The sequence below is a fragment of the Poromitra crassiceps genome (genome assembly GCF_964638095.1).
Source record: "Poromitra crassiceps genome assembly, contig: HAP1_SCAFFOLD_995, whole genome shotgun sequence".
Classification (NCBI taxonomy): Eukaryota; Metazoa; Chordata; class Actinopteri; order Beryciformes; family Melamphaidae; genus Poromitra; species Poromitra crassiceps.
The window spans coordinates 33,184-48,682 of record NW_028151415.1 but is presented as its reverse complement, the minus strand read 5'-3'; the positions used below and the strand labels follow the sequence as shown (position 1 = coordinate 48,682).

The following is a 15,499-nucleotide window of genomic DNA, read 5'->3' as shown; positions in this document are numbered from 1 at the left end:
TGTGTTCTCGATGCAGTCCAACACAGTATTTCATTGTATTAATAATTAACAAAAGGGAACGTTATATTGCTCAGTTGAGAAACAATCTTACAGAAGGTCAGAGATCTCTACAAGACACAAATGAAATACTTTGTACATTCATGAAAGTAGCTGTTAATGGTGTTCCTGTGGGATTTTTTTTCCCTGTTGTAGGGATTTACAGTATGTAATATAGAAAGTTATTGAAATACTCTATTCAGTACTTTATTGAAAGTGCTAACATGCCTATGTGAAGTAATTTACAAACTACAATACAAACTGTTGATGTCAGAACTGACAGAACATTCACTCAGAACTCCATGGCCCTCACCAGGAAGTGGTTCTCACAGGAAAGCCCTAATGTGAAAGAATGGATGAATATGGGTATATAAGATGGAAAAACTAACTGCTGTTATCAACCATAAAGTAGAACAACTTACCTCAAGATGGGAATGCTGGGTTCAATATATAACACCTATTAGGCCAGATTTATTTTTTTGGATCAAAGATGAATGTATAAGGAAAAGTCGACTCCCGTTTTGTTTGTTTTTGTTTTTGTTTGTTTGTTTTGTTGTTGCTGTTGCGGCTGTTGTGGTTTTGTCTTTTCTTTTATCTCTCGTTCAAAAAAAAACCTATGGCAGTATATATCTACAATGTATACAATGCAAGTATGTGATGGTAATAGTCTGTCAACTGTCAATAAAAAGTAAAAAAAAAAAAAAAAAAAAAAAAAAAATGCATGCTGTGCAGTCCTGACTTTAATTAATTGGCAACAGGAAGATTGACAAGATAAACGGTTGTCATTTGATCCCCATCCAAATGATCTATGAGAGTTGATATTGATCCAAATGATCTATGGAGAGTTTATATTGATCAAATGCTTGAGGTCCATCATCCAGGCTCACCCCACGGGTGCAAGGTAGCCCAACATGTTGGGAGTCAGCTTACGGCTTACTGACAGCACGGTGGCTCAGTGGGTTAGCACTGTTGCCTCACAGCAAGAAGGTCCCGGGTTAGAACCCCGGTCCGTCCCAGGTCCTTTCTGTGTGGAGTTTGCATGTTCTCCCCGTGTTCTGTGTGGGTTTCGTCCGGGTGCTCCGGTTTTCCTCCACCATCAAAGACATGTATGTTAGGTTTAATACTCCTCTGATCAAGGCACTGGCAATTGAACTGAGTTGGTCCCCGGGCCCTGCACTGCGGCTGCCCACTGCTCCTAGTTCTAGGAAGGTTCCTAGTAGAGGATGGGTCAAATGCAGAGGATGAATTTCCCCATGGGGGATAAATAAAGGAAAAATTATCTTAACTTAACTTATGGCGTTTTCACAAGACCTTTGAAATGGATGTTGCATATGAAACTTACTACACACACCACACTTTTTTGTACTGTATATTTCATGTCCGTGCATCATGCAATATTGCAGACTGAATAAAACAGAGTTGGCTTGAGGTCAAATAGGTCACATGCCCTAGGAGCTTTGAAGGTGAAATGCCATTTCTCCTGTATCTGGAGCCATTTTAGCTTTTTTTGGGGGGGGATATAGTAGGGTCATCTGGGGCACTTCCGTGACCGCGGAGAGCGAAGGTCCATTTCTCATGGATTTGTCATCTAGGAGGTTAATAAACAAATTTAGCCGGGGTGTATTTTTAAAAAAGGCGGGGAAAATATTTGAGAGACCAAAATCCAAAATGGCTGCTGTGGAAATGAACTTTTTAATGCTTTGACCTACAATGATGCACAATACATGGTTTCAGAGCTTATTCTGGTCAAGGAATACATATTTGGTGTTTATATAATGATTTGACCTATTTTTGACCTTCAAATCCAAGATGGCTGCCAATTTTGAGGCAGTTTTTTCAAATCGTCATAGAGCCTTCATATTAGGCTTGAATGACAGGTCTTCTCATGATGAGTTGAATAATATACAGTATAAGTACACAGAAGTAATCTCTGAGGTCAATAAAGTCAATGTTTGTGTGTAAACAACAGTTGCTGATTTGCGCTTTCCCATTAAATAGGGTAGGCGGCTACTGAGAATATGGTGTCCAGTTCATCCCATCACATTTTCATAATGAACCAAAAACAAATTTGCACTATAGCCTAACATAAAATAGTATCTGTATGCAAAGCTAGCAAGGTTAGTTGCTTGAGCTGAATTTAAAGGTCAACTCAAAACAAAACAATGAAATTAACTTTGAAATTAAAACTTGAATCCTAGGCTACTAGACTTCATCAGCACACAGTAAAGGAAACTTGTCTTTTGAACTCAGCTGACTGTCTAGTCCTAATCCCTGTTGTGCAATGTCCCTTTTCAGTGAAGTTTTAGTTTTTGTTAAGAGTATGGACTTTTAATCTTGACCTTGTTGGTAGGACAACGGCCCTTTTTCAGTCAAGCTTTTCAGATTAGCTCAGTCAGTCTGTGAAGCAGTCAGTGTCAGCACTTGCGCGAGCTCGCTTTTTCTCTAACTAATGTTAACATTACACACTTTAAGACACTTTGTTTGAGGATATCAACGTTATTCACTAGTCTAAAGATAGTTCTACCATCAAGAACATATAAAACAAAAGCAAAAACAATTTTATTTGCAGAAGTAATCATTGATATTTGGTGTTAGCTAACGTTAGGTAACGTTATTATTTTTAGCTAAAGTTAATGTTATCTGTCTCCACACTTCTGTCAACTGACATATGCATTTGCTTTTGAAAATAAACAGTCTGGCTTGCTTAAGCATAACTGAAGATTAAATAGAAATATAACATGACGAATGCATGTACCGATTGGTTGGTCCATCTTCCCAGGAGGTGGTGGTGTAAACATCATCAAATTTATCAAGTCCTGACCAGTCTTGGGCTTTTAATTGTAAGCTGTCCCATTTGCCTTGATTTATTGTATCGGTGGGCTTGCAAGGCTTGTCACGATTTTAGGACACATTCATATGGGACATTGTGTGCTTTGTCTTTCATTGGGAGGGAAAGCAACTCCGCTATTTTTTTACTGTTATATTATATTTGCTGTTATACGCTGTTTATTTCAAAAGCAAATGCATATGTCAGTTGACAGAAGTGTGGAGACAGATAACATTAACTTTAGCTAAAAATAATAACGTTACCTAACGTTAGCTAACACCAATATCAATGATGACTTCTGCAATAAAATTGTTTTTTGCTTTTGTTTATATGTTCTTGATGGTAGAACTATCTATAGACTAGTGAATAACGTTGATATCCTCAACAAAGTTTTTATTTTATTTTATTATATATCCCCCCCCCCCCCCGATTTTTTTATCCCATTTTTATCCCCATTAGTGCTACGTAATTTCTTTATCCTGGTTGCTACTCCACCCTCTGGCGATCTGGGAGAGCCGAAACTGGCTCCATGCTTCCTCCGAGACATGGGCAGTTAGCCAGCCGCTTCTTTTCACCTGAAAGGGGAAGCTTCACCGGTAGGACATAGCACGTGGGAGGTTCACACTATTCCAACAGTTCCCCTCCCTCTGAACAGGCGCCCTTAACGACCAAGAGGAGGAACCACATTAGCAACCAGGATATTGCATGTTTTTGGTGAAGGGGTTCCTATATGAAGGAAACCCCGGGAGGCACGGGGAGAACATGCAAACTCCACACAGAAAGGCCCTTTTGACGACCCCACCCGGCGGTGCGCACTTCGAGGACATGCGAATGGGCACGCATTCCTTCAGCGTTCATATCGTCCCAGGTGGGAATCGAACCCCACGACCTTCGAGCTGTGAGGCAATAGTGGCTTACCACTACACCACCGTACCTCCTTTTATATCCTCAAACAAAGTGTCTTAAAGTGTGTAATGTTAACATTAGTTAGAGAAAAAGCGAGCTCGCGCAAGTGCTGACACTGACTGCTTCACAGACTGACTGAGCTAATCTGAAAATGCTTGACTGAAAAAGGGCCGTTGCCTACCAACAAGGTCAAGATTAAAAGTCCATTAACAAAAACTAAAACTTCACTGAAAAGGGACATTGCACAACAGGGATTAGGACTAGACAGTCAGCTGAGTTCAAAGACATGTTTCCTTTACTGTGTGCTGATGAAGTCTAGTAGCCTAGGATTCAGTTTTAATTTCAAAGTTAATTTCATTGTTTGTTTTGAGTTGACCTTTAAATTCAGCTCAAGCAACTAACCTTGCTAGCTTTGCATACAGAATACTATTTTATGTTAGGCTATAGTGCAAAATTGTTTTTGGTTCATTATGAAAATGTGATGGGATGAACTGGACACCATATTCTCAGTAGCCTACCCTATTTAATGGGAAACCGCAAATCAGCAACTGTTGTTTACACACAAACATTGACTTTAATGACCTCAGAGATTACTTCTGTGTACTTATACTGTATATTATTCAACTCATCATGAGAAGACCTGTCATTCAAGCCTAATATGAAGGCTCTATGACGATTTTGAAAAAACTGCCTTTTAGAGCTCAAAATTGGCAGCCATCTTGGATTTGAAGGTCAAAAATAAGTCAAATCATTATATAAACACCAAATATGTATTCCTTGACCAGAATAAGCTCTGAAACCATGTATTGTGCATCATTGTAGGTCAAACCATTAAAAAGTTCATTTCCACGGCAGACATTTTGGATTTTGGTCTCTCAAATATTTTCCCCGTCTTTTTTAAAAATACACCCCGGCTAAATTTGTTTATTAACCCTCCTAGATGACAAATCCATTGAGAAACGGACCTTCGCTCTCCACGGTCACGGAAGTGCCACAGATGACCCTATACTAATATCAGACTGATCTTATGCCCAAGGTCGCTCTCACTGCTGAGAGGGAATTTGAATATAGATAAACACATGTTTGAAAGTTCCATAGGATGACTCATCAGTCATTCTTCCTTATTCGGCAGGTGAATGAGGGCTCGGTATTGGAAACTACGCAGTATTTGGGAGTGCCATGGCAACCACATCTTGGATAACAACATTGTCTCGGAGGTGGGTACAGTTTTATTGTGATTGATGACGTGAATATCGCGTGAAGCCATTTAGCCGATCTTGCAGTGGACATAGACCCATCCGAGACAATAGAAGGAAGAACACTGGTGAAAGTGGATCTGAACGGTCCGGTGCTTCGCTCCGGTAAAAAAATATTGTGCCTGAACACCGCACCATTATAGGGGAGAGACAGAGTGACACAGCAGCTGACTGTCAATCAAAACGCACAGAACAGAAGCCGTCACGATCGCATTTCCAAAAAGGAAACACGTCTGCTGACGTTATGTTAACATAAACAACAGTTACGTTTCTTATAAATTGCTTCTAAATTCTACAAAAGCCTGTCCATTCCCATCATGATGTCAGATCCATAGACATTGCATGCAGCTACGCATGGGAGCACATGTTGTTAATTGACTGTGCAGTGTGCAGCGAGAAGCCTAAAGTGGACTTACCCTTAATTTGTGTGCCTTCATGAAACCAACGAGAGAGAGAGAGAGAGAGAGAGATGGAGAGAGAGAGAGAGAGAGAGAGAGAGAGAGAGAGAGAGAGAGATTGATTGATTTTAATCTTTTGGCGCCTCCGATGCGTAAAAGTTCATCCAGGAATGTTTTCAAGATGGCATTTGATTGTCTTGTCTGCCCAGTGCCCAATTCTGTGTCTGTTCTTTGATTCCTGGTGGGAATCTTTTGCTTTGGATAGGGATTTCTCTACTGACTGCATGGATTTCTTCTGTGCACAATCTACTGTGCTTTTTTCCTCTGTGTCCCCTGCATTATAAAAAGCTTTATAAATCCAAGCAGTAGGCTAATTCTCAGTAATTTACTTAGGTTAGTGTAGGCTACATATATTCAGCTTCCAGACGGCTTCTAGAAGAAAAAAATGCTTTTAAATGAGCTGTTTGATAAAACTATTTATAACCTTATTAATAAAAATGCTTATAAATGAGCTATTTAAATTAAATGAATTAAATTGACAAATGGAAGACTGATTAATTAATGCTGATTTGCAAAATGCAATTTAAAATGTGCCTTTTTTAATCCATTTTCATATTCTTGCTTATTCATTTTCATATTATTTGTCCTTTGCATAATTATTTTCCGCCTTTACTTTACCATTAGACAACTGTTTTACTTAAAGCACAAGCAGAATTGTGCCACACTGTATACAGGTTAATTAAGTAGCTACTAACTTGCTAAATAATAATAATAATAATAATAATAATAATAATAATAATAATAATAAATAATTAAATAAATAATTTGCTATAGACTACATGATGTAAAAAATATGTGTGTTCAGGGACGCATGAAGCTGGGGCGGGACGAGCACAATGGCGCGATGAAGGTTGGAGTAGTAGCACCGGCAAGAATTTCAATCCACTTTCACCCCTGAGAATGACTGATGAGTCTCGTGATGAGGTTACATAGGGACATAAAACCAGTTGCACCAGTCTGTCTGTGATTGCAGTGGATATAAATACCGAGTTTCATAAGTCTTATTAGTCTTAGGTCTTATTATGGTTATGATGTCTCAGGAAAGTGAAACTTTAGGAAATCAAGACTGACTCTGGTATAAATATCCAGGCTGCTGAAGCTCGTCCAGACTCAGGATGGGGGTTCTGGGCTTGTGGAGCTTAATCGATGCCAACAGCCAGATCTACCAGGATATCCCCTTCAGGGACAGCCGGCTGGTGGTTGACGGCTGCAATCTGTGCTACTGGCTGTATTTACATTCTGATCTGGACCAGATTCATGGCGGGGAGTATGCTGCCTTTGAAGACCTGATTGGAAAGTTCGTCAGAGCCTTGAAAGACTGCCAGATCGAGCCTTACGTGGTGCTGGATGGAGGGATAGACATCACCATTAAGAAACTGGACACCTTGAAGAACAAAACTGAAAACCTGATCCAGAGAGCCCACGCAGCAGCGGAGAAGGGTAGGAAAAAGAACATCATGCCTCCACTGGCCAAGCAAGTGTTCAAACAGACGCTGGCTCGACTGGAGGTCCCGGCGGCCCAGTGCTTTGGAGAGGCCGACCAAGAGATCGCCGCCCTGGCCAGAGAGTGGAAATGTCCGGTGCTTTCCAACGACAGCGACTTCTACATCTTTGACCTCCCGGCGGGACTGCTGCCCATAAAAAGTTTCCAGTGGCAGGCTGGGGGGCGGAGTGGCTCCTGGAGGGAGAGCTTCATCCACTGTAAGAGCTACACCACCTTCAGCTTCTGCACCTTGTTCAACATCCAGCCCCAAGTCCTGCCGGTGTTCGCCGCGCTGGCCGGGAACGACTACGTGAAGCTGCCAGAGCTGAGGTCTCACTGGGCGAGCTCTGCCCCGGCCGGCAGCGGGTTCACAGGCCATCTGATGGAGCTGCTCCGCTGGCTGAGGGACTTCCAGCAGCCCCAGGACGCCGTGGAGGCGGCGCTGGGACTGATGGGCAACCTGAGCAGGCAGAGAGAGACGGAGGTGCGGCAGGGCTTGTCTCTGGGCACCGAGGAGTACCGGCTCCCCCCCAGCGAGCTGAGGCGGTTCTTCACTGATGGGACAGCGCCCCCCTTCCTCCCAGAGGCGGTGGGTCTGGTCCCAGACTGGGCCAGGCTGCCTCTCACCCAGGGCCGGCAGACTGACAACTTCCTGGACGTGCTGCTGTTGAAGAGGATAGGCCTGGGACCCATGGTGGAACTCAGAACTTCTCCCAGCGCCAACCTGACCTCTCGCCCGCTCCGCCAGGTGATGTACAGGCTGCTACTGGGCGTCGGGCAGGGCGTGTGGGTGGAGGAGTCAGACAGAGAGGACCTCAGGCTGAGGAGCCGCATGGTCCGTCCTGCTCTGCAGGGGGTCGCTCAGCAGCTCAATCTGGACTCACTGAATCAGGCTGCACACTCATTGCGTCAACAGGTGTTTCTGGAGGCTCTGGGGGTGAAGCTGACCTGTCTGAGTGGGCTGCTGCCTCAGCTGCACCTCCCGGTGGCAGCTACCTGCTACTGGATGCGGGAGGCCAGCCTACCTCCAGACAACAGGTTGCTACAAGCGCTGATGCTGGGACTGGTGACTGGAGAAACACAGAGAGAGAACGCTGGGAGCAGAGCTCCACAGTCTGAGAACACACAGATCAATCTGGAAGTGGCTCACGCTTACAACCAATGGCAGGCCTGCATGATGGACAGCCTTCAGCTGAACCGGCTGTTGGGCTGCCCTCTACCTGAACCCCACATCGCATGGCTGTACCAGGGGCCACTGGTCCACCAGCTGCTCAACAAGCTGAGGACAGGCACAGCCCCCGAGCTTCTCCTGAACAGCAACTCCACCAGCATACAGCTGTACCGCCTGCTGGCAGCTGTGCTCCAGCCTCAATAAACCACGTCAGCAGCGGGGAGGGGGGTGAGGCTAGGGAAAAGGGGCTGTAGCTATGGATAGGAAGATGGAAGAGAATCAGGATTCGAGGGGTGGCTATAGGCGGAGTGGCTATTTTATATATATATATATATATATATATATATATATATATATATATATATATACACACACACACACACACACACACACACACACACACACACACACACACACACACATATATATATACAGTATACATACATATATATAAAATCTGAATAAAGGAACACCCTGAGAGAAAGCTTTTTGAGCAGCAAAAAAAGAAAGAAAACATCCAATGTAAAGCAACATTGACATTATTTTCATCATCTTTGAGACTTTGCTCATGTGAACACGTCATGAAGCGGCACTTTCTGGAGCTGCTCCACTGAAAGTGAATACATGAATGAACAGACTTTTTGGACACAGGACAGGAGCTCTGGTGATTTTGCAGAAAGTGCCACTTGACAACACTGCAGAAATGTTGAAATGTGAGTAGTCAAGATCATACTTCAGATCTATTTGCTTAGAAATGACATGTGGGGTGCCACAAGGTTCAATTTTAGGTCCAAAATTGTTCATATTGTATATTAATGACATCTGTAAAATATCAAATATTTTTAAATGTGTTGTTTTTGCAGATGACACCAATATTTTTTGCTCTGGAGAGAATCTGCAACCGCTATTGGAGGTTGTCTCAGCAGAACTGGGAAAGTTGAAGCGGTGGTTCGACCTAAACAAATGATCGCTAAATTTAAAGAAAACCAAGTTTATGGTATTTGGTAAAAGAAGGATCCACTTGATTACCCCAGTTGTGGTAAAGATCGATAATGTTGATTTAGAAAGAGTTTTTGAGAAATTGTTTTTGGGGGTAATCTTGGACCATAACATATGTTGGAAAACCCATGTTAAGTTTGTATGCTCTAAAATGTCAAGAAATATCGGTATCCTAGGTAAAACGAAACACATACTGAACCTGAAATCACTGTACATGATGTACTGCTCTCTTATTTTACCTGAAAATTTTACCTCTCTTATTTATCCTGAAATATTGTGCGGAAGTCTGGGGGAATACCTATAAAAGCACCCTTCATACATTATGCACACTTAAAAAAAAGCAATAAGGATTGTTCACAAGGTAGGTTATTTGGAACACACTAATGTACTTTTTATAAAGTCAAACGCATTGAAACTGATGGATTTGATCGATTCCAAAACCGCACTAATTATGTTCAAAGCTAGGAATAATCTACTTCCTGGTAATATTCAATAAATGTTTGCAGACAGAGAAGGATGCTATGATTTAAGAGGTCAATATAATTTGAAACAGCCGTGTGCTCGCACTACTCTTAAGAGCATGTGTATTACAGTCTATGGGGTGACTCTTTGGAACAGACTGGATGACAGGATCAAACAAAGTGCTAACATCTCCTATTTAAAATCCAATTAAAAGAAATATTTAATCAGGAAATACAGTGAGTAGCTCTGATTTTTTTTTTTTTTTGGCAATGTCCTTTTTTCTTCCTGGCAGCGTATTATTGCTATGTTATTATTGGGTGTGTGTGCCTGGTCTGATATGTATTATGAACATTATTATACATATATATAAAAATGATTGTATGTGTAATATGTAATGTTATATATAATGTATATTATAATATACATTGTATATCATTATTGTGAATGTTGTATATATTATTATATTCATTGGTACATCATCACAAGTTAATCAAAGCATTGGGTTATTGGGGTAATATTGGAATGTATTATTAGGAATAAGTATTGATAGGGATATGTGGGTTGATTTATGATATTGTGTATGTATGGGTAAGTTTGTATAATATGTGTGGTAGTAGGTATATGCCTATATGGATGTATAAATTTGTTTATGAATGGTTTGGGGGCAGGACTTGATAAGCCTAGGCTTCTTCCGACCCCTTTTCAAACAGTTTGTTCTTTATTCTGTTGGAGTTTATGTATTTTCCTTTTGCTGAAGTCTATTGGACTGTTATTGATGTTTACTTGTTTTTCATTTTATGTATTGTTTTAACTGTTTGAAATAAATTGTTTCAATCAATCAATATTGATAACATATATATTTTCTTCCTTTGTCCAATGTTACTGTGTCAGTGAGATTACACTCATACATATACTCATATACAAGATACTCATACATATACAGACACTAAGACAAATTCCTCGTATGTAACTTGCATACTGTGGCAATAAAAGTAATTCTGATTCTGATATTACCATTCTGTTCCACACAGTGAAACCAGGTGGCATATACAGATGCCACTGCTGACAGTGACACCTACAGTAGTGTCCTTGAAAATGACTGTACTATTATTATGTTAATAAATGTACTTATCAAATGGAGGATTCAAAAAATCTTTTCCTATCTCTTGTCCTATAAAAATGACAATGATGAAGAAGAGTGAGTTTGAATTTGGCCAGACACACACACACACACACACACACACACACACACACACACACACACACACACACACACACACACACACACACACACACACACACACACACACACACACACACACACACACACAGTCTGTTGAGAACAACTGAATTACACACAGGCATGCGGGAGCCTTGGGGCTTTTTTGAGAGGTCCTTGGGATAACAGCTTGAGAACCATCTCCCTCCCCCGGATCAAACGTGCACCCGCTGAATTCATTCCACTATACCACATTTAATACTGCCTCTCTTTCAGTTGATTTCTTTACACAAATAACTATATAAATAAAACTAGACATATCTGGCGTAGCTACAAACTGTGTAAAGTATGCTAAGTAAGATGCTTCATCATCACATGTACTGTTATTTGCATAACTCTGAGAATATGATGAGCAGAGGGACTAATGTAAACGCTCCACATGCTCCCTTAATGTTGACACTTATTATTCCCTGCCTCTCATTTATGACAACTTTGCTAATTGTCTCATGAAAAGTGCTTCTATCTGCAAGAAACACGAGAGAAATCAACTGCTTTTAAGGGCTTTCGTGAGTTTCCAACTGACACGACAATAGGGGGGAGACCTCACTATATATCAAAGAAAGTTTCACCTACTGTAGTCTCACTTCTTTACATCAGCAAAGTGCATCATTTTGAATTCACTGTATAGGCTGCATGCCATTATATACCATTATCTTTATTTTATTTTATTATTATTATTATATACCAATATCGGATAGTTGCTACATTGATAAATCTATTCATTCTTTTACAGGGATGTCAATGAAGACAGTCACTATTTAATATGCCTATGCTGTGTCAGTTATACTGTATCTATTTCCCTAACTTATTGCACACAGTCATTTATTTCCTTTCCCCTGTACACTTCATTCAAATCCTAAACTGACACAAATTAGACCACAGGCCCCCATTTGATAAGATTTTGTCCCCCAGTTCTCCCATCTCATTGTTGCTTTTAGATGTTTTATTATAGTGTATGAAACCCATGACCGAAATACATTCTGTCATTGTGTTTCTTATGGATGGAATTTACAGTATAGTGAAAATAAATGATCCCCTTTTGCTGTATCCACTGTTGTAGAAAGATAAGGAACAACAACAACAACACTATGAATAATAAACATTTCCTCATGTGGATAAATAAAGGATAAATTAACTTAACTTATCTTATGGTGTTTTCACAAGACTTGGAAATGGATGTGCATATGAAACTTACACACACACACACACGCGCACACACACTTTTTTGTACAGTATATTTAATGTCCGTGCATCATGCAACATTGCAGACTGAATAAAACAGAGTTGGTTTGAGGTCAATAGGTCACATGCCCTTAGGAGCTTTTGAAGGTTAAATGCCATTTCTCCTGTATCTGGAGCCTTTTTAGCTTTTTTGGGTAATATCAGACTGACCTTATGCCCAAGGTCGCTCTCACTGCTGAGAGGGAATCTGAATATAGATAAACACATGTTTGCAAGTTCCATGGGGACATTAAACCATTTGCACCAGTCTGTCTGTGGTTGCCGTGGAGATAAACACTGTGTTACATAATGTCAAGAAAGTGAAACTTAAGGAAATCTGACGGAAATCTGACTGGGCCCTCTCTCTCTCTTTGGGCTTATTATGGTTATATGCAAGTAAACACTCATGATGTCTCAAGAAAGTGAAACTTAATAAAATCAGACTGCGCGCTCTCTCTCTCTCTCTCTCTCTCTCTCTCTCTCTCTCTCTCTCTCTCTCTCTCTCTCTCTCTCTCTCTCTCTGGTCTTATTATGGTTATATGCAAGTAAACACTCACAATGTCTCAGGAAAGTGAAACTTTAGGAAATCATGACTGACTCTGGTATAAATACCCAGGCTGCTGAAGCTCGTCCAGACTCAGGATGGGGGTTCAGGGCTTGTGGAGCTTAATCGATGCCAACAGCCAGATCTACCAGGATATCCCCTTCAGGGACAGCCGGCTGGTGATTGACGGCTGCAATCTGTGCTACTGGCTGTATTTTCATTCTGATCTGGACCAGAATCATGGCGGGGAGTATGCTGCCTTTGAGGACCTGATTGGAAAGTTCGTCAGAGCCTTGAAAGACTGCCAGATTGAGCCTTACGTGGTGCTGGACGGAGGGACAGACATCACCATTAAGAAACTGGACACCTTGAAGAAAGTCACTGAAAACAAGATCCAGAGAGCCCACACAGCAGCGGAGAAGGGTGGGAATGAGAGCATCATGCCTCCACTGGCCAAGCAAGTGTTCAAACAGACGCTGGCCTGGCTGGAGGTCCCGGCGGCCCAGTGCTTTGGAGAGGCCGACCAAGAGATCGCCGCCCTGGCCAGAGAGTGGAAATGTCCGGTGCTTTCCAACGACAGCGACTTCTACATCTTTGACCTCCCGTCGGGACTGCTGCCCATCCCACATTTCCAGTGGGAGGCTGGGGGGCGGAGTGGCTCCTGGAGGGAGAGCTTCATCCGCTGTAAGAGCTACACCACCTCCAGCTTCTGCACCTTGTTCAACATCCAGCCCCAAATCCTGCCGGTGTTCGCCGCGCTGGCCGGGAACGACTACGTGAAGCTGCCCGAGCTGAGGTACCACTGGGTGTGCTCCGCCCCGGCCGGCAGCGGGTCCACAGGCTGTCTGAAGGAGCTGCTCCGCTGGCTGAGGGACTTCCAGCAGCCCCGGGACGCCGTGGAGGCGGCGCTGGGACTGATGGGCAACCTGAGCAGGCAGAGAGAGACGGAGGTGCTGCAGGGCTTGTCTCTGGGCAGCGAGGAGTACCGGCTCCCTCCCAGCGAGCTGAGGCAGTTCTTCACTGATGGGACAGCGCCCCCCTTCCTCCCAGAGGCGGTGGGTCTGGTCCCAGACTGGGCCAGACTGCCTCTCACCCAGGGCCGGCTGACTGACAACTTCCTGGACGTGCTGCTGTTGAAGAGGATAGGCCTGGGCCCCATGGTGGACCACAGCAGTTTTCCCAGCGCCAACCTGACCTCTCGCCCGCTCCGCCAGGTGATGTACGGGCTGCTGCTGGGCGTCGGGCAGAGCGTGCGAGTGGAGGAGTCCGACAGAGAGAACTTCGTGCTGAGGAGCTGCATGGTCCGTCCTGCTCTGTGGGGGGTCGCTCAGCAGCTCAAACTGGACTCACTGGATCAGGCTACACACTCATTGCGTCTCCAGGTGTTTCTGGAGGCTCTGGGGGTGAAGCTGACCTGTCTTAGTGGGCTGCTGCCTCAGCTACGCCTTCCGGTGGCAGCTACCTGCTACTGGATGCGGGAGGCCAGCCCTCCTCCAGACCACACGTTGCTACAAGCACTGATGCTGGGACTGGTGATTGGAGAAACACAGAGAGAGAACGCTGGGAGCAGAGCTCCACAGTCTGAGAAGACACACTGTACACAGAAGCTCAATCTGGACGTGGCTCACGCTTACAACCAATGGCAGGCCTGCATGATGGACAGCCTTCAGCTGAACCGGCTGCTGGGCTGCCCTCTACCTGAACCCCACATCGCATGGCTGTACCAGGGGCCACTGGTCCACCAGCTGCTCAATAAGCTGAGGACAGGGACAGCGCCCGAGCTTCTCCTGAACAGCAACTCCACCAGCATACAGCTGTACCGCCCCCTGCTGGCCGCCGTGCTCCAGCCTCAGGAAACCACAGCCTCATCAGCGGCGGGGAGGGGGGCAAGTGAGGGAGGTGAGTCTAGAGCAGTGATACTCAACTTGCGGCCCGGGGGCCATAATGGGGCCCGTGATATGGTGCAGAGTGGCCCCCCGACCATTTTCTAATTCCCATTGAAAACTAATGTTCAATCAAGTTTGAATGAGCTCCAGCTAAATTGTAAAATATCACCACCTCCTCACCAGGCACTTATATGTATTTAACCAACTTTACTTAGCTTAACCTAAGCACAAAATTGTCAGACTAAACTCCAGCTGACACAACAAAAACCTACAATCCGCTACAGAAAAAATAATATTGGTGTTTGTTTATTAACTGGCCCCTGGCCTCCTGTCATTTTACAAAAGTGGCCCCGGGCAAAGCAAGTTGAATATCCCTGGGCTAGGGGAAAAGCGGCCGTAGCTATGCATAGGAAGAGTCAGTATTTGAGGGGTGGCTAGGCGGAGTGGCTAGGGGGATGTGGGTGGTGGGAAAGGGGGTGGGCTATGGAAACGAGGTGTCCATTAGTAGCACAATGTCCGTTTGTAGCATGAGAGGATAGACCAATCAGGAGTAGCCTAGCCTATGCATCTGGAGAATTTATATATTTACATTTACAGTTTATATATATTATTTATATTTACATATATATATATATATATATATAGGTCACCTCACGTCAAAATTAAGAATACAAATTACATATTACAGCGAAAAGGAACTCAGATCCAAAGTTTCATTGAGGCCATGTGGTTCCATAGAGTTTAAAGTAAAGATCCAATATGTCTCTCTTTGTAGCAATTTTTGGACTGGATTTCCTCCCCTTGGATTAGGAAGAACCCTCTCTATCCCAACACATTTAAGAGAGGCAGCAGAGCCATGGTTTCTATCTCTGTAGTGTCTGGCAATGGCATAGTAGTCCATGTTTCCATTTCTAATGGCAGCTTTGTGTTCTGCTATTCTCAACTTAAGGTTACGCTTAGTTTGTCCTATT

General features: G+C 43.3%; 1 protein-coding gene and 1 pseudogene across 2 annotated transcripts; both read left to right on the top strand.

Annotated features, from left to right (window-relative positions):
- Positions 1-6,413: 6,413 nt before the first annotated feature.
- On the top strand, positions 6,414-8,422 carry LOC310771676 (single-strand DNA endonuclease ASTE1 pseudogene; annotated as a pseudogene). Its single transcript has one exon. The product of its transcript is annotated as a single-strand DNA endonuclease ASTE1 pseudogene (transcript).
- Positions 8,423-12,740: 4,318 nt separating this feature from the next.
- LOC310771677 (single-strand DNA endonuclease ASTE1-like) lies at positions 12,741-14,633 on the top strand (the record flags this gene model as incomplete). Its single annotated transcript, XM_083664227.1, has 1 exon — positions 12,741-14,633. The coding sequence occupies one exon, from the start codon at positions 12,741-12,743 to the stop codon at positions 14,631-14,633; it is 1,893 nt and encodes a 630-aa protein (XP_083520353.1).
- Positions 14,634-15,499: the final 866 nt, after the last annotated feature.